Source organism: Vombatus ursinus, unplaced genomic scaffold (genome assembly GCF_900497805.2).
Source record: "Vombatus ursinus unplaced genomic scaffold, bare-nosed wombat genome assembly UNPS02014820.1, whole genome shotgun sequence".
NCBI lineage: Eukaryota > Metazoa > Chordata > Mammalia > Diprotodontia > Vombatidae > Vombatus > Vombatus ursinus.
Window position 1 is genome coordinate 27,367,658 of NW_020954598.1, and position 19,885 is coordinate 27,387,542.

General features: G+C 41.7%; 1 protein-coding gene across 1 annotated transcript in view; it reads right to left on the minus strand.

Moving 5' to 3' along the window:
• Positions 1-19,885, minus strand: part of LOC114024071 (obscurin-like) — a 291,936-nt gene that overhangs the window by 185,408 nt on the left and 86,643 nt on the right. Inside the window, 5 exon segments of the mRNA XM_027836906.1 lie at positions 1,077-1,343; positions 4,273-4,539; positions 8,279-8,551; positions 11,718-11,984; positions 15,822-16,088. Of these exon segments, the coding sequence (XP_027692707.1) occupies positions 1,077-1,343; positions 4,273-4,539; positions 8,279-8,551; positions 11,718-11,984; positions 15,822-16,088 (1,341 nt within the window).

Below are 19,885 nucleotides of genomic sequence, written 5' to 3' on the forward strand. Positions count from 1 at the left end.
TTTTAAACTGATGCCTCTGTTGATACAGATCATTCCATAGTGGAACAGTTTCGTTAGAAAATCCTCCCTCTCAAAAGTCTTTGTTCAGCTCTCTGGATCAACACAGAACAAATCTGCTCTCTTTCCCACATGACAGCCCTCCCAGATATTTGAAGAAATGGCTCATGACCTACCCTACCCACCAAGCCTTCTGTCCAGTTCCTTGACTGGATTTTCATATGACATAGTCTCCAGACCCCTTACCATTCCAGTCAACCTTCTTTGGATATGCTCTGGTTTGTCAATATCCCCTTTAGATATACTACAGGAAGTTCTCTGACTGGAGCAGAGAACAGAAAGATGATTACCTCCCATGATTTGGACATTAGACCTCTTTCAGTCACTCATACTTTTGGCTCATACTAAGCTAACAGTTGGTGAAAAATATCAGCTCTTCCAATATAAACTGAGAGAACCAGAGGCTCCTCAGTCACCCAACTCCTTATTTCACAAAGGAAAATTCCTCTCTGGACTGGCCAGGGGGACCCATAATATCTAGTAACATTTATTTATATGGCCCTTTGAAGTTTGCAAAGCACTTCACATGTGCAATCAATCACATTTGATTCTCACAACAATCTTGTGAGGGTGGTACTGTCATTATCCTCCATTTAATAGATGAGGAACCTGAAGGAGGTTTAGTGACTTGCCTAGGGTCACACAACTAGTGTCTGAGGCAAGATTTAAACCTAAGTCTTACTGATTGCAAGTCCTGCACTCTTATTTATCACAGCAGCAAGCTGCCTCATTAGAGTGTTGTATATTATAATTACTTATGTCTGTGTCACTCTTCTGGACTCATGAGAGCAGGAATAATACCTAGTACAAACTATGGCTCTCCCTCAGGGCTGAGCAGAGTGTTCTGTATACAACAGGTGTTTAATAAATGTTTGGGGGAGGAAGACAGGGAGGAAGAAGGGAGGTGGGGGGAGAGAGGGAGAGAGGGAGAGAGGGAGAGAGAGAGAGAGAGAGAGAGAGAGAGAGAGAGAGAGAGAGAGAGAGAGAACCACTAAGAAAACTATCTGAAGAGATGTTACCCTTGACAGTCAAGATGGCTGTGGTCTTCTGGTCCTTGAAGACACAAGAATACTCCCCGCTATCCTGAGGTTCCAGGTCTCGGACAATCAGCTCGAGAGAGGCTCCTTCCTGCCGGAGGTGATACTTGTTGCTGGACCGGATCACCTCGTTGGCCTTGTGCCACTCCACGGGGGCAGCCACAGCGGAGAGCACACAGCGCAGAGTGGTGGCTCCTCCCTCCGACACTTCTATGGCCTTCAGCCCCTCTTTGAAGTAGATTGGTGCAGCTGGGGGTGAAGGGAACAGCAGAGAAGGGAGACATCAGAACCGAGAAAGAAAGGACAGCTCCTAACTCCTCCATACTTTGTTCACTTATTCACTGTCCCCCAAACATGCTTTGTGTTTCCTCACCACCGTTACTTTGCTTACACCATTCTTCTCATTTGGAACGACTTCCTCTCTTACTCTACGTCCATCCCTTTGGCCCCCAGGAAAGGCTGCACAGAACAGGGTCCTCATAGCGCCTTCCCCCCAGGGAACCTTTTGCTTTTGACTTTAGCCGACTGGATCCCTGAAACATATGCTAAACCAGCCTAGCCTAGAACAAAACTCTGGGGATCCCGAGAACTAGGAGAACCTCCCTTCTCTTCGGGAAAAGGGCTCCTGAGTCCAAGGAAAAGAGGTCCTAGTCCCATGCCCAGGTTTCTAGAGAATAAGGTTAAAGAAGAAGGAGCAGCAGAACTAGAATGGCATCCATGAAAACCTGAAAGTTTCCAGCAGTTTCAAAGCTGGGTGTTAGGAAAAGTGAAACTTTTTCTTAAGCCATAACCTGCTAATTAAATAGAAATGCGACAGCGGAAGGAAACTTTTGGGAAATTCTCACGAGCTCAATGAGATCAGTCCCCCACTGGTCCTTCAAATCCCAATTTCCTTTGACAAGCTGCAGCTTCAGTCTCAGCTCAGCCAGGCTGCAACAGAGTCCAATTCAAGGGCTTTCTAAGGACTCACAGATTCCATAACAACGTGTCGACTTTTGCATCAAATGATGTTGAATTCAAAGACTGACAGCTAATTAAAGTGGGTAAAGTAAAAACTGTCACCTGTTATGGTAAAAACACTGGCTCCAGCTTAGAGAATGAAGAGGAAAATGCCATTTTTTTTTTTTTGCTTCCACACGGCGTTTTTGAAAAGAAGCAAGGAAGAGACTAATTTATTCTAGCAAAGCAGATACGACTAGACTAGATTCTAAGAATCCCAGTGGAAAGAAGCACACACCTACAAGGTTTTACATCATCTTTATTACACGGCATGAAGAACCAAGTCAAAAGTTCTTGCTTTCTTATGAACATTCCTTAATGAACTTATTTTTAAATTTTTTTAAAAAGAAAAGAGAAAAAGAGTGCCTGTTTCCCTGGGTCAGTCCACCAACAAGGGGTCTGGGATCTATCCAGCTGTGCCTCCCCCCCAACCCAACCCAAGATCTTAGTCAATCAGCAAGTGATGGTACAGTGTAGGGGCAAGAACACTAAAAAGAGAACAGGTCCTAGTCTTGATGCTGCCCATACTTTGCTGGGTGACCTTGGGTAAGTTATGTCCCCTCTCTGAGCCTATTTCCTCATCTGCATAATGAAGAGGTCTGACTAGATGATGTCTAAGGTGCCTTCCAGCTGCAATAGTGTGTGAGTCTACAAGACATAGCTGAGATCAAGCTTGCAGAAGAGGAAGCAGATTATGAGTCTGGCTCACAGTGAAAGGCAAGAGAAGGTATGGGAATATACGAGTAAGAAACGTTGTGGGTTATGGGATCGGGGTATATTCCAAAGTACTGAGGAAGTGACCTAATCAAATCTGTGAAATGCCATACATGAAAGTGAAAGAAACCCACCACAGTATTAAAAGACTGGGTGTTCAAAGATGATTGCCCACCACAGGGAACTGGTGAGTGGCTGCAGAGAAGAAGACTGAAGCTAGTGCCTTAGGAGACACACTCAGTTGTGCACTGGGATGAAAGGAGCTACAAGGGAGATCAAGAAGAAATTTTCTCAGAGGTAGGATAAGAAACAGAAAAGAATGGTGCCATGGAAGGAGGGAGCACGTAGAAGCAAGGGACGGTCAACAGAGACAAATGGAGCAGCACGGCCAGAGAGAAGGAGGACTGAAAAAATAAAAGGCCGCTGGATCAGGCAATTAGCAAGTCGCTGATGACGTTAGAAAGAGTACCTCAGCAGAAGTGTAGAGATGGATGCTAGAGTGCAAGGAGGTGGAGAAGGTGCTAGATTTAGAGCTGGAAAGGATCTTAGGGGTCATCCATTCCAACCTCTTAATATTGCAGACTCAGAGAGGTTAAGTGACTTGCCCAGGGTCTCATGACTAGTGCATGGCAGAGGCAGGATTTGAACCCAGGTCTTATGACTCCAAATAAATGACTAAGTGGAGAGACTGAGTATGAAAGGGAAATAATAATGATAATGAGGAGGAGGAGGATAGTGAGGATAATATAGTTTTAAAGTTTGCAAAGTGTCATAAATACAAGGTGTTTCAAAAATCTTAGAGTAGATTTTAGCTAGCTTTCGGGACACCCTGTATATCATCTCATTTAATCTTCACATACAGTCCTGAGAAGTAGGTGCTATTATTAGACCCATTTTATAAATGAGAAAACTGAGGCTGAGAGCAGTTAGGTTGGACTTACCAGGGTTACACAGCAAAAGATAAGTTTATAACTTGAGGGAGACAGCAGGGTCAGAAGTAGGCTTTTTGAAGCTAGGAGAGACCTGACCCTGCTTGTAGGCAGAGGAGAAAGGACCAAAAGATGAAAGATGGAGTGAGATCATAGGTTCAAGGGACTGAGAGCCATATGGAACTGTAGAGATCCTCAGGTCCAACCCCTTCACTTCATAGAAACTGAGGCCCTTAAAGGTTAAGTGATTGAACCCTTACGCACAAGTTCACAAAGGGATTAATAGCAGAGCTGTGATGCCTACTCGTCTTTAGACTTCAAACATTATGTTTCTCTACTTTATGACTTCATCCACATCATTGATTAAAGGTAGTATAGATAACTGAGAGATGTTATCTATAAATGACTGGGGTCTTTGGACCAGAGGAAGTGACTATCTACCTTCTAACTAAGGCCTTGATGAATAGACCAGTCAGTCTACAGGGTCCACCCTTTCCCCAATACCCTGTTGGTCCCATGCTCCATGAGAACCTCACCTTTGATCCTGACAATGGAGCTAGTCCGGGCCTTGCCAAATTCACACTCGTAGCGCCCACCATCTTGTTCTCTGGCACTGGTGATTACCAGCCGGGCTTCACAGCCTTCACGGCTGATCTGGCACTTGGCTGATGGCCTTAGGGTCTTCCCATCCTTGGTCCAGCGCACTGGGCTGTCTGGGATTGTGGTCTCACAGCAGAGGGTTAGAGTCTCCCCTGTGGTAACTGTAGCATCAGCAAGCTCCCGGGAAAATTCAGAGGGTTTCTCTGTGAAGACAAAGCAGAAACCATCTCATAATAACTAGATCACATGTGGCCTGTGATCTTCAGGGAGGTCATGGTATTGAAGAGACAAAGCTAATTCTACCTCAACCTCTAAGTCCCTGGATGGCCTTGGGAAAGTCCTCATCCATTTCTGTACCCGAATTTCCCTGTTTGTAGATCATCCCATAGGATTAGTGTGACAATAGAATGAAACTTTTGGGAGAAGTGTCTGTGGAGAACACCTTGCAACAGTGATATTCATTCAGTCCCTGTCTGGACTAGTTAGCTTCACATGTTAAAATAAAAAAAACCCCTCAGTTTCCAAAATTCACCCAGATCCTAGATCAAACCCTAACCCCGTTTATAGACCTCAAGAGCTTTGGCCCTGCTTATGGACTGAGTCCTTAACCCTGATGGCAGACTGAGCCCTGTTCATACACCTTGGGAAGGTTATTGTTGTTCAGTTATTTCAGTCATGCCCGACTCTTCCTGACTCCATTTGGGGTTTTCTTGGCAAAGATACTTGAGGGGTTGGCCATTGCCTTCTCCTTGGGCAGGGCTTGTCCTTAGTTGGGGGTGGGAGCAGTCCACAGCACATCCCAGCTTACTTTCTTCCATTCTTCAGGTCAAATCAGCTCGAAATGAACATTCAAAGTCGCCTTGTAGAAATGACCAAAAGTCTGTCTTACTGTATTTCCCCTTTGGTGGCAATAGGGAAGTAAGCCATTTGTAAACTGATTGTAAACATTGTAACACCCCAGCAGACATCATCGTTGGGGAAGAAAGTGTCCCACAAAAGGGAATCTTGCAGATAACTGGTGATTACTTCTAAGTGCCTATGTTATTTTTATTTTAACCATTGGGTTCGAAATTTTCCCCAAAAGTGCCTTGTGCCTTATTTTAAGCAGAGCAGAGAGCATAATTTGCCATCATCATTATTATTTTAAATTAGACTTTTCTTAATTAGATGTAGTCACAATTGTGAAAATATAAAGATCCCCTCAGAGCCTCCTGAATCAATTCATCAAATGCTTGTTAAATGACTTCCATAACCAAGGAGGACACATAGACCTAAATACCTAGCCTGAAGGAATGTTTACATTCTACTGACTGGGGCCTGGGGGTGGGCTTACTACAGATACATGGTTAAGGAAATACAAGATAATTTGATGAAAGAGAGAGCATGAACAACTGGAGGGATTAGGTAAGACTCCCAGCTAGCATTCATAGAGCACTTTAAGGCTTGTAAAGCACTCTACAGATATCTCATTTTTATCCTCACAACACACCTGGGAGGTAGGTGCTATTATCAATCCCATTTTACAGATGAGGAAACTGAGGCTAGGAAAGATTAAAGTGATTTGTCCAGTATCACATAGCTAAAAAAAATGCCTACAGCAGGATTTGAACTCGTCTTTCTGACTCCACATCTGGTTCTTTTCCATCTTCTGTCTGTTGTTCTTCCATTTTCATCTTAAATGCCTTTGGCTAGTTAGGTCTCTCACTGAGATTTTTTTAAACTGGTTTTTCTCTCCACTAACTTTTATTGCTTTATGAGGCAACATTGCTCATAATCTTCCACAATCTTTCTTCATAAGATTTCATAAACAAGTTTTTATTCTAAATTGGTATCGCCATTAGCCACTCTATCTCTCTACTTAGCAAGTAAACCAAGTTTTTGCCATGATGAAGTTGGTTTCTAGGTTCCTTTAGTTTCTTCATTATGAAAATTGACTTATCCATTAAACTTCTATGTGAACTTCTATAATTGGCATCAGTATCCTTTCCTTCATCCATTTCTCAACTTCAACATCTATAATTTGTCATGTTTAAATTGCATGCCATGTCTTTTTCTCATTTTGTATTAATTTTTGTCTTTGCTTTAACAAATCAATATTCTTACTGTACAGAGGTGGTTCAAGAATGGCTCCCATGTCAGCAGTAATGTACTTCCTATAATTTGAAATACAATTAACTTAATTTTTATGATGTTATTCAGTGCTTTTTATGTCCAACACCTTTCATTTCTTCTGTAGGAGAAGGTATTCATGATGTACAGGTGTGAGGTTTCTGTGCAGTTACTGGCCTCTCTCATTCCCTACCCCTCAATCATATTTTCCAGCACATTTTTCATGGTTCTTAATTACGTCCACGTTAAAGTCATCAAGCATTAAAGAATATGCTAATCTAATTTGTTGATATGTATATGTCAATGTAGTTAATGTTAATTAATCTAATTTTTCAAGTTCTTCATAAAATTTCTCCACTTTTTCATTTTCTGTAATAAATGTCAACACAAAAACTACAATTATTTTCAAGATGGTCTTTTTGTACATCCTTATCACAAGCACTGCAAATAACCAAATATCTCAGGAAATGATATTGCTTGTTGCTTTTGTACACACAATAGAACCAGCTCCTCCAAATCTTTTATTTGACTCTCCAGGTTTGCTATCCTTCCATTTGGCTGCAGTTTTCTTTTATCTTCTGCCTTTATAAGAGTGAGTATATGAAGACTGACTTGATTCAATTCTGGGATAACAGGATCACAGGTCTCGAGCTGAAAAGGACCTCAGAGATCATCTAATGCAACCCCTCTCAATTAACAGATGAAACTGAGGCTAATAATAGCTAGCATTAATTACCAAGCATTTCATAAATATCATCTCCTTGGATCCTCACAACAACCCTGGGAGGTAGGTGCTATTATTATCCCCATTTTACAGATGAGGAAATTGAGGCAAACAGAGGTTAGTGACTTGCCTAGGTCACACAGCTAGTAAGTGTCTGAGGCTGAATTTGAACTCAGATCTTCCTGACTCCAGGCCCAGCGCTCTGTGCCTTATGGCACCTCTAGTTGCTTATAGAGGCGAGGTGACTGGACCAAATCACTACTTACACAAACAGTAAGTGGGAGAGCTAATCTTTGAATTCAAGTCCCTTAGCTCCAAATTCAGTGGACAAGCTGAGTGCCTTTTCTACAGGACCATGTTGTCTCCTGACATAGCGATTATTCCTCCAGCAGAGTTTCTACTCATTGGTCACAGTACAAGGAGCCCACATACAGAGTACCAACACCAAAATTAAACTTTACAAACAGCCTAAAAACCACGTGATTCTTTACCTCCTTTGCTCCCTTTTCTGCCACTGTCACTATGCTGAAGACCATTTGGACTTCCTTAGCTTCCTTCAAGTCTCAGCTAAAACCCCACCTTTTACAAGAAGACTTTCCCATCCCCCTCAATGATAATGCCTTCCCTTTGAGATTATCTCCAATTTAACCTATTTATAGCTTGTTTGTACATAGTTGTTTGCATGTCGCCTCCTCCATTAGACTGAGTTCCTTGACAGCAAAGACTATTTTTGCCTTTCTTTGTATCCTCAGTGCTTAACACAGTGCCCAACACATAGCAGATGTGCAATTGTTTGTTGACTTGTTCACTTGACTTATTTCATGGGTTCCCATGGCCAAAGGATTCATCACCAAATGGCCAGGCTACAGGGCAATGAGCCTCCCCATGCTTAGCTAGGTTGGTCCTGAAAAAAAAATTTATTGCCAGGACTGGCATATTCTAGGTACAGCTAACAAAAATATGCCAGTCTCAGGGCAGCCTGACCCTAGTATGGAGACACATTTCAGAGCTATTCCACCGGCTGAGGTTAGGGAGAGAAGCAGTGGAGTCTCCACAGAGAAGGAATGGTTCACAGTAGACATTGGGGTCAGTCCCCGAGAATGACCTACCTGTGACTCTCAGGGCAGCGGATGTCTTCTGGTCACCTGCCTCAAAGTGGATTGTGCCCGAGTCCTTGACGGCAAGCTGCCTCACAGTCAGCATGTGGTAGCCTCCTGGCTGCACCTGAATGTCATTGAGTTCATTCGTGTGTAGTGGGGTCTTGTCCAGAAACCACTGAACAGGACTGTAGTCAGCAGGGGAGATTCGGCATCGAAATGTGGCTGAGGACCCCTCAGAAACTTCCACATCTTCCAGGTCCTCGGTGATGAGGATTTTTTGACCTAAAATAATAATGATGATGATAATCATTATAATAACAACAATAATAAATCATTTTTATTAGTTTAAATTTTACAAAGTAACCCTTTGACATAGGTAAGAGGTATTATTCCCATTTTATAGATAAGGAGAAAGGAAGTGAAATGGTCACAATCCTACTTCTGGGATTCTAACTTAGGTATTCAGACTCCAAGTCTCGTACTCTTTCTGCTATGCCAAAGTGGCCTGGTGGGGCCATGAGCACTATTACTGGGGTATGGGCAGTGGATGGCAGGATACGTGAGGTAAAGACTCTCCAGTCTGTGTCCTTCTCTAATCAGCCTGATTCAAGCAGGATAAGCACAAGACTTCCTGGAGGAGGTGAACCTTGAGGAGGATTCTGTGAGAGATGTGGTCTGGAGTGCACAGATACAATCTCCTCTGCATTCTAAGCATACCTAAGAACTGTATTTCAAGTCAAGGTCCAGAAATCCAATTTCTGTTCTTAGATATTCTCCTTTCAGCCAGTTTTGTCAGTTATCAAATTCTTTCTTCCTTCATGAAGGCCTTCAATCAGCAGCAGTGAAGAAAATTGCAACTGTGCCCTAAGGTTTTCAGAGTTTTTTTTTTAACCTGTGATTTAATAAACCTTATACTAGCTAGTGACAAATGATCATTTGTCTCTGCATGAATCCCTAGAGGTGGGTGGCAGCTGGCCTGTAAGGATAGTGTCAGGAGCACTAAGGCCCAGAAGGAGGATTTTCTTTCTCCTTTTTTTTTTTAGATCATACATATACAATCATGTTAAACATATTTCCACATTAGTCATGTTATGAAAGAAGAATCAGAACAAAAGGGAAAAACCACGAGAAAGATAAAACAAAAAACAAAGTGAAAACAATATGCTTCACTCTGCATTCAGACGCCATAGTTCTTCCTCTGATGTGGTTAGCATTTTCCAAGTCTTTCACGAGTCTTTTGGAATTGTCTTACATCATTGTATTGCTGAGAAGAGCTAAGTCTATTATAGTTGATCATCGTACAATGTTGCTGTTAACTACGTACGATGTTCTTCTGGTTCTGCTTACTTCATTCAAAATCACTTCACGTAAGTCTTTCTGAAATCTACCTGCACATTCGTTCCTTATAAAACAATGGTATTCCATTACATTCACATACCATAACTTGTTCAGCCATTCCCCAATTAATGGGCATCCCTCTCAGTTTCCAATTCTTTGCCACCACAAAAAGAGCTTCCAGAAATATTTTCATACATGTGGGTCCTTTTCCCTTTTTTATGATCTCTTTGAGATACAGACCTAGTAATGGTTTTGCTGGATCAAAGGATATGCAGTTTTATAACCCTTTGGGCATAGTTCCAAATTGTTCTCCAGAATGGCTGGATTAGTTCACAACTCCACCAATAATGCATTAGTATTCCAGTTTTCCCACATCTTTTCCAATATTTATCATTTTCCCAGAAGGATGATTTTCTTTCAGCTGTTGTGAGGGCGAATGGAGCCCAAAGAAGGGCCACTAGGGACACATCTAAGGTGGACAAGTTGATAATAATGGAAGTGAGGGAGAAAGACAAACTATTCAAAAATCCTTGGAGATCTCTCCCAACTCTAAGAATATATGGTTCTGCATCATCCAAATGTATATAGATTTATTCACTGTAAATTCTACATCTTGGAGAGGCACTGGGCATAGGGGGAGAATGCTGGATTTAGAGGTAGAAGGCCTGGCTTCAAGTCTCAGACCTTCCATTCACTACTTAGGGGATCTCAGACAACTTCTCTACCTTCTCGGAGCCTCAGTTTTCTCATTTGCAAAGTGGAGTTGGACAAAGTCATCCCTCAGGTCCCTTCTACTTCTAAGTCCTGTAATAACTGAGGTCACTTATCCAAACAGAAATACCTACGAGGATTTGCCGCTTTGTAATTTTACACCCACATACATATGTGCATACACAAATGTATATATGTATACTGTACATATATGTGCACGTATTCATGGGGGCATGTGTATGTGTGTACATGTGAGCCTATAATAAGACTCATGGCTTCAGATGCCTATACATGTATGTGTGTATGTGTATATGTATGTATATATATGTATGTATATACATATGTAAATACACATATATGTATATATGTGTATATACGAATGGGAGTCTATAACAAGACCCCTGGTCTCAGATTCCTATATGTATAAATATACATATGCACGCATGTATATGTTTGTATATATGTATGTGTACATATCCTATGTGTGTACATATATCCCTGACTTCCATTATTTACATATACATATACACACACGTATGTGTTGTGTGTCTGTGTGTTCATACATATACATACATATATTCTATAATTAATGAGAGCTATGGCCTCAGATGCCTATACATGTATGTGGTATGTATGTGTATATGGGTATGTTAGATATACATAGGTAAATACACATACACACACACACACACACATATATATATGTATGTGTATATATGAATGAGCGTCTATAACAAGACCCATGGTCTCAGATTCCTATATGTGTGTGTGTGTTGAGATATATGTATGTGTGTATATACACACACACACACACATACACACAGCGTCTATATATATATACACACACACATACACACACATAGGAATCTGATACATATATATACATATACATACACATATACGCATGTATATATGTATGTGTATATATCCTTGACTTCCATTATTATCACATATGCGTGTACATATATCCCTGACTTCCATTATTTATATATATAGATACACAAATATACATGTTATATGTGCCTCTGCGTTCACACATATACATACACAAATATATACATATCTCCTATAATTAATTAGAGCTATGGCCCCAGATGCCTACATGTATGTATGTGTACATATCTATACATGTGTGCACTGTGTATACGAATGTGCGGGTGCACATACATGTGTGCCTATAACAAGACCCCCATGGCCTCGGTGCATGTATGTACATATACACATATGTATATTGTATGTGTGTGCACACGTATGTATATGCATATGTGTGTGAATGACCTAGTAAAGTCCAGGGTACCCTGGGAGTGGGCCCAGGACTTCCCTGAATCTGTTCTGGGAAAGAGGCTATCTCTTGAAGGGCTTCTGGGCAACAAGCCGTGGGCTTCTCCATGGTTCTCACCTTGCACCATGAGCTGAGCCTGGGACTGGGCGTCCCCAATGTCACAGGTATAGGTGTCGCTGTCTCCTTTCTCCAGGGTGGAGATGGTAAGTTTCAGAGCCGTGCCTGCCTGGCTGAGCACATGCTTCCTGGTGGGCCGGAGCTCCGCGATACCCTTCCGCCACGTCACAGCTGCCGCTGGCTTCTCGGTTTCACACTCAAATACTGCCGTGCCCTTCTCCTCGCCCTTCACATCTGTCAGCTCTTTGGTGAAGCGGTTGGGCTTTTCTGGAAAACGAGAGGACAAGATGAAGTTCTGAGGGGATTCGACTCCATTTTCCTCCCCTCCCTCACTCCCTGATCCTTCTGCACCCACCAGAACCCAGGAGGGGATCTCAGAGAATAATTCATTCAAAGATCATAGGACCTAGTCAACTCCCTCATTTTACGGGCAAGAGAATTCAGACCCAGAAAGGTGGCAGCGAGATGATATAGTGGATAAAGCCCTGGACCTGGAGTCAAGAAGAACTGAGTTTCATTTTTTTTTTTTTTTGGTGAGTAATTGGAGTTAAGTGACTTGCCCAGGGTCACACAGCTGGCAAGTGTCAAGTGTTTGGTCTGGGGCCAGATTTGAACTTAGGTCCTCCTGACTTTAGGGCCCATGCTCTATCCACTGCGCCACCTAGCTGCCCCAGAAAAACTGAGTTTCAATTCTGCCTCAGACACTTACATGGGCTGGGTAACCCTGGGCAAGTCACTTCATGTCTCTGAGCCTGAGCTTCCTTATCTATAAAATGGGGATAAAAATCTTATGCTGCCTCATAAAATTGCATAAGAACAGCATTCTGTGAACTTTAAAGCATTATAAAAATGGGAGTTGCTACTAGGGGCAGAAGGTCTGAGTCCTCTCCCTAGTGCAGCTGCCTTCACTTAGCCAGGCCATCAGAGACAGAAAACGCTTTATGCCAAAGGCATAACCTCTATAAAGAGAAATGAGGGAAAACCGAATAAACAAGACCCAGAAACACCTGAATCCAGCAGTACCATGTTTGATAAACCCAAGAATATAAACTACTAAGGATGCTGGAGGAAAGGGTTCCTATTCTAGAAGAATGTCATAGGAAGTATGCTCCCAAAGTGACTAAATTCCGCATACCCTTTGACCCAGACATTCTCCAAAGAGATCAGAGAAAGACTCCTAAGTACAAAAATATTTATAGCAGCTCTTTTTGTAGTGGAAAAGAACTGGAAACTAAAGGGTGTCCATCATTTGGAGAATGGTTGAACAAATTACAATACATGACTATAATGGAATACTGTTGTGCCATTAAGAAACAACATACACAAAACATACATATATATGTATATATAGAAAACGGAAGTCAGGGATATATGTACACACATATATTACAATAATGGAAGTCACGAATATATACACATACATATATGTATGACATACATATGCATGATAAAAAGGGAAGACTTTTATGAACTGATAAGTAGTGATATAAACAGAACCAGGTGAACCATTTATATAATAACAACACTATCGTAAAAACAGTCAGCTTTGAATGACTTAGATAGTCTGGTTGGTACAATGACTAGTTGACTATGAGTCCAGAAGACCAGGAATGAAGCATGCAACCCACCTCCTGACAGAGAAATGATGGACTCAAAGTTTAGAATAAGACATTTTTGGATATGGCCAATGCAGGAATTTGTTTTGCTTGACTATGCATATTGGTTATAAGGGTTTTGTGTTTCTTTGGGGGAAGCAGATGTAGGATAGAGGAAAAATAATATTTTGGTGATTGAAAAAAAGATTTAAAACCAAATAAACAAAAAGAATGGCTAATAAAACTGGAAAATAGTTTCACAGAAATTGGATCTAGACAAGTATCTTACACTACATACCACAAAACTCCAAGTACATATGCAATCTAAATATGAGAAAAAAATAGAGAGCAAAAGGAAGTACTTTCACAGCTTTGGCTAAGGAGAAGTGCTCAGCCAAAAAAAAATGGATAGAGTTTATCCCTCAAAACGGATAAACTAGACAATTTTGTTTACATAAAATCAAAAAGCTTTTGCAGGGAAAAAACATCAATGCAGCTAATAAAAGAAGAGGTAGTGGGGGGAGGGGAATCTTTATATCAAATGTCCCTGGTAAAAGTCTGCATCCAAGATAAGCAGGAAATGGATATAAATATATAAGCCCAGGAGCCAACAGATAAATAGCTTAAGGACATGAATGGTTTTTTTAAATTGTAAAATATCAACAATGATATAAAAGTTGCTTTAAATCACTAGAGATTGGAGAAATGCAAAATAAAGCAACTCATGTTTTATTCTATATCCCTTAAAACAGTAAAAAAAAATAAAATAAAATAAAGCAATAGTTAAGGTTGAAGGGATCTGGGGAAGTCAGGGACATTAGTACATGGCTAGAGGAACTATGAGCAGCAAGGTGGCACAGCGGATAGAGCGCCAGGCCTAGAGTCAAGAAGATTCATCTTTGTTGAGTTCAAAATATGGCCTCAGACACTTACTAGCTGTGTGACCCTGGACAAGTCACTTAACCCTGTTTGCCTCAGTTTCCTCATATGTCAAATAAGCTGGAGAAGGAAATGGCAAACCACTCCAGTATCTTTGCCAAGAAAACCCCAAATGGAGTCACAAAGAGTCAGACGTACTAAACAACAAGAGAAATGATGAAATGGTTCAATTTGTTCTGGAAAATAATTTAGACTCACTCAAGACTTACTGGGCATATAGCCCCCAGAAGTCAAAGGCAGAAAGAAAGGACTCATTTATACTAAACTATTCAGGACAACACTTTCTGTGGCAGCAAAAAACTGGAAGCAAAGTACATGTTCTTCAATTATGAGATGGCTGAACAAACTGCAGTAAATAAATGTGAAGGAACACCACTCCAGTATTTCCCTGAAAGGAAAAGGCAATATAGCTCAAGCTTCGAGTAGCTCCTGAGAGGGTAGGGATAGGGGTTACAGTTGAATATGAGGAATTCAGAGAACCATAGGAAGATTTGTATGAACTGATTCAGAGTGAAGTCATCAGAATTAGAATCATATGCATAATGACTATAATAATGTAGGTGAAAATAACACTAAAGGGTAGTCTCTGACTCACTGGGATAACCAATCTTGGTCCCAAAGAACAAATGACAAAACACACGTCTCTCCTTCCACATATTATTTAGTATTACAATCCCTTCATTTTTTTTCTCAAGTGATCTTTTCATATTTAGGTTGCATATTCTTCCTCTTGGTAAAGAGGCTTACCTACATCACTGTTGGATTCAGTTGCTATGTCAGCTGCTTTCGAATAACTGTCTTTTAAAAAAAATCTTCTGAATTTTAATGAATATGGCCCCAAATTTCCACATGCAAAGTAGAATAGACAAAGGATCATAGGTAAAGATGAAAATCTCTAGTAAGCACAGCTTGCTTTTTTAATATATATAATAAATTTGACATGTTGCTTTTTTTTTTTTTAGGCAATTGGGGTTAAGTGACTTGCCCAGGGTCAAACAGCTAGTAAGTGTCAAGTATTTGGTCAGAAGTCGGATTTGAACTCGGGTCTTCCTGACTTCAGGATTGGTGCTCTATCCACTACGCCACCTACCTGCCCTTTGACGTGTTACTTTCAAAGCTGTCCACTGAACTTCCTTCAGTTCTCTTCCAAGCATTGAAAATGTTTTGGTGACAATCTTTTCCTTCTTTCTTGTGTGTGTGTGTGTGTGTGTGTGTGTGTGTGTGTGTGTGTGTGTATGTAAATAACCATAATGGATCAAAACTGTTTTTCCTTTTTTTTTTTTTACAAAGGAAAGTCCAGTGGGAGTGGGGACACAGAGGCAGGTAGAGTATATCAGATTGTAGGGTCAAAACAAAAGGGATCAGTAAAATGTTATTTTTATTTTTGAGACGTAATTGGGGTTAAGTGACTTGCCTAGGGTCACACAGCTATTAAGTATCAAGTGTCTGAGGCTGGATTTGAACTCAGGTCCTCCTGACCCCAGGGCCAGTACTCTATCCACTGTACCACTTAGCCGCCCCTATTTTTAAAGAGAGAGAAAAAAACTCTCCAACAATCTTGACTACGTACCTTCCACCCTGAGGGTGGCTTTGCTCTTCGAGGTCTCAGTTTCACATGTGTACTCGCCAGAGTCCTTGAGGGAGGCCACACGGATGACAAGAATGGCCTGGCAGCCCTCGCAGCGTAGGTCATATCTGGGACCCTTTCTGATTGCTTTGCCATCCTTCAACCACCTCACGGTGGCACCTGCCTTGGAGAGTTCACAGCTTAGGGTCACATCCTCCCCGGCTGGTGCCCTCTGGTTCTCCAGGGGCTTGGTGATGGATGCTGGCTTCTCTGCAGAAGACAGGGTTGGGGTGTGGGAAGGAAGAATAGCAGAAACCAGATGTGAGACCGAGTCATGGGCTTCCTGCTGTGTGCAGCTTCGTAACTCCATTCAGAGAAGATGGTGGGGAGAAGGGGTGGTATCTGGTGTGCCTAAGCTTAGATGCACCTAACCATGTCACCCTGTCCTACCCCCTTCTCCAAATCCTTCAATGACTCCTTATTGCCTAGAGGATAAAATACTAATTCGTTTGGCTATCACTTAAGGCCCTCTAGAATCTGGTTTCAACCTACCTTTCTAGACTTACTGCACATTATTCCCTTTCACATACTGCAGATGCTGGACAAACCAGACAGTTAGCTATTCCTCAGCCTCATCTTGTCTGCTCCAGCATCTGTGATCATTTGCCCAGGCTGATTCTTCCACCTGCAGTATACTCTCTTCTGTCTTCCTGTTGGATTCCTTCCCCTTCTTCAAGGCTCAGTTCATAAGCTACATCTATCAAGAACCCTTCTCTCATCCTCCTAGCTGAAAATAATCTCTCCCCAAATTCTCCTACAGTACGCTGTCTGGATTTCTCCTCTGCTACCTTGTAATATAAACATATATGCATACATATTATATTTATATATTCATATAGGTATATGTTCATGTGCATATACACATGTAGATATGTAGTCATGTATGGATACATAAATAATATATCTATACACATTTCTGTATATCCATGTATAGATAGGTTTTTGCATATACATAGTTACATATCTACATATGTATATGCACAATATACATACAATTGTATGTGTATCTATAATATACAATATTAGAACTCAGTTCTGTGGTTATAAATATGTGTATCTATGTAGAGACACATATATGTATCAATATAGGTATATGTATCGATCTATGTATATGTAACTACATATGTATCTCTACATAGAGATACATATTTGTAAATCACAGAACTGAGTGAATATAGAGTCCTATAGGGAGTAGGCTCCTATTAAGTATTTGTTGAATTGAATTAAGTGTATCAGGGAATTATGCCTGGGCTTGCTGAAGTGTAGCCAGTATGGACAGATAGGCTGAGAGCTCTCTGCCTTCACCCATCTCTCAGTGGAGGTTGAAGGGAATTCTCTAAGTTGCTGAGTCGGGACCTTTCTCCCTTCCTTGGCAATGAATCGTCCACAATATCATATTCCACCAGTCATTCACAGTACAAGAAACTACCTCACTCCAATATAAGGAATCTCAAGATACGGTCTGTGATGTACCCTAGTTATAGAATTCAGCTTTTCTCTGACCCAGATCGGAGCTCAGAACACAGAATCCAGAATGACAGATCTTAAGAGACCAACCAATCCAACCTCCTCAAATAATAGATGAGGAAAGAGAAGCCCAGTGAGAAATGACTGCCCAAAGTCATACAATTAGTTCAAGAACTGGGACTAGAACCCAGGACTCCTGCCTCCCTGTAAAGGTCTTTGTCTTGCCTGGATTCCCAAGAAGTGGGGTCTTTTTTCCTTTCTCCACCTTGCTTCTGCCCCTAAGCCAGCTAGACCCTTCCTGCTTAGCTCCTAAGGAGCCTATTGTGATTCATGTCTAAGTATAGCCTCCAGGTTCAGGCCAAATCTGTCCTCTGGGAAGTTCCCTGAGACCCAGAGAAGATGCTTCTCCTTTGTTGGCACTACGCAGGAGACTCTCTTTCCTTAGCTCCCAAACTGTATCATCTAATTCCTGCCTTAACTAACCAATCATTCATTTTTACCTGTTTCTGAGACTCTCTTTGCCCTTGAATTGCTGAGAGGTTGCCGTGTTTTTCACCTCTCATTTGCCATCTTATCCCAAAATCACAAAGAATGACACAATCTCAGAGCTGGAAGGGATCTGAGAAGCTATGGGCCAATCTCTATCTGAAAAGGGTCATCAGTACATCTCAAGCAAGCAGTCACTCCAACCTCACTCAAAATACTCAAATAGATCTATGATTTCTTTGGTGTGGGTATTTCACCCAACAAAGCAGATCATAGCCTAGTCATATCTGACCATTTTGTTCAGCTTTTCCCCATGTCCTCCCAAGAGTTCGACACATAAAGTCCACCCAATATACTGGAGGCCTTCCCTTCTTTTTCTGAACAAAGTGAAAAATTCCCAAGCTCGATGATGCTACCAAATGCCTTTTCCTCTTGTCTGAGATACATGATAGAAAGTGGTGAATAGAATATGCAATGTGCAGGGAGAGGGAGGATGAATATGAGCAGGAAGGTCAGCATTTGGTAGGACCAGGGTCACTAACATTTAAACCAACCAAGGAGCCCTGAGGCATCTAAGGTGGGCTGGGGGGCAACCATGAGGACTTCTGGATACCAAATACAAGGACTAGCATTGTCTATGACTTAGCTCTCTGTTCCTCCTAAAGTCCTTAAGTAGCTCATGTCCATCAAGTCTAGAAAATTCATAGGATCAGAGAATTTAGAGTTGGATAGGACCTTAGCCCAACCCCTTTGTTTACTGGAGAGGTAATTGTGACCCAGGGAGGACCAAGGAATTGCCAAGAAATCAGATTATGCCTATATTGACATTTCCATTTTCCCTTCTAATTAGATTTACTGGTCTTTTTTCTGGTTTCCCTTCTAATTAGATTTACTTTCTAAATAGGGGATTTGCACACTCCAAACTGTTTTCTTTAAAGAACAAAATTAAGAGCATAAACATAAACACTGCTTTCAGGAAAACCACTCTGATCGTGCTAATGGGCAAACCAGGTGATTAAGAACAAAAGTGTTAATAAAAACCACTCCTAGGAGCTAAGAGGACCATTCATCTACACTCCCACTCCTTCATTCACTGACACAGGTGCTGTCTCTGACAAGCAACCTTGGCACAGACACAGGGGATGAGGCTAAACTCATTACTAGACCCTGGGCTGCTTGCCAATGGGTGGGTTTGGTGGGGGAGCGGTGGTCTATGCAGCCCAGGCATAATAATAATGTTGAGGAAATCATCACAATAGACCCTTCATGCTCAGTTCCTTTAAAGCATCTTGTGACTCATTCCTATGTATAGCTCCCAGATTGAGGCCAAATTTCTCTGGCAGCTAGGCTGGTGGAGCAGAGAGAGCTCCAGACCCGCAGTCAGGAAGATCTGAGTTCAAATTGACCTCAGACACTTACAAGGGAGGACATGGGGAAAAGCTGAACAAGATGGTCAAGTATGGCTAGGCTAGCTGTGTGACCCTGGATAAGTCACTTATCCCTGTCTGACTCAGTTTCCTCATCTATAAAATGAGCTGGAGAAGGAAATGGCAAATCACTCCAGTATCTCTGCCAAGAAAACCCCAAATGGGGTCACGAAGAGTCAAACACAACTGAAATGACTGAACAATATCAGGTCAAATCTGCCCTCTGGGAAGCTCCTTGAGACCCAGAGAAGATGCCATTGGTTGTGTTTGGTGGGGGGAACAGTAGCATATGCGGCCCAGGCAGGGCGGTATAGTGTTTGGAACAACAAACTGAGAGTCGGGACTTCGATGAACTGATGCATAATAAAGTAGGCAGAGCAAGAAGCCCACATAATAATAATATGGTGGGAATCGGGGTTAGCTAGGTGGTGAGTTCAAATCTGGCCTCAGACACTTGACAGTTAACTAGCTATGTGACCGTGGGCAAGTCATTTAACCCTGATTGCCTCAAATAAATAAATAAATAATTTTTTAAAAATAGAGTGGGAATCCTCACAATAATAAAGGCAGGGTGGAGAGCTCACTCAAGAGCAGTGATGCCAGCCTAGCTGGCCCCTGAAGGTTTGC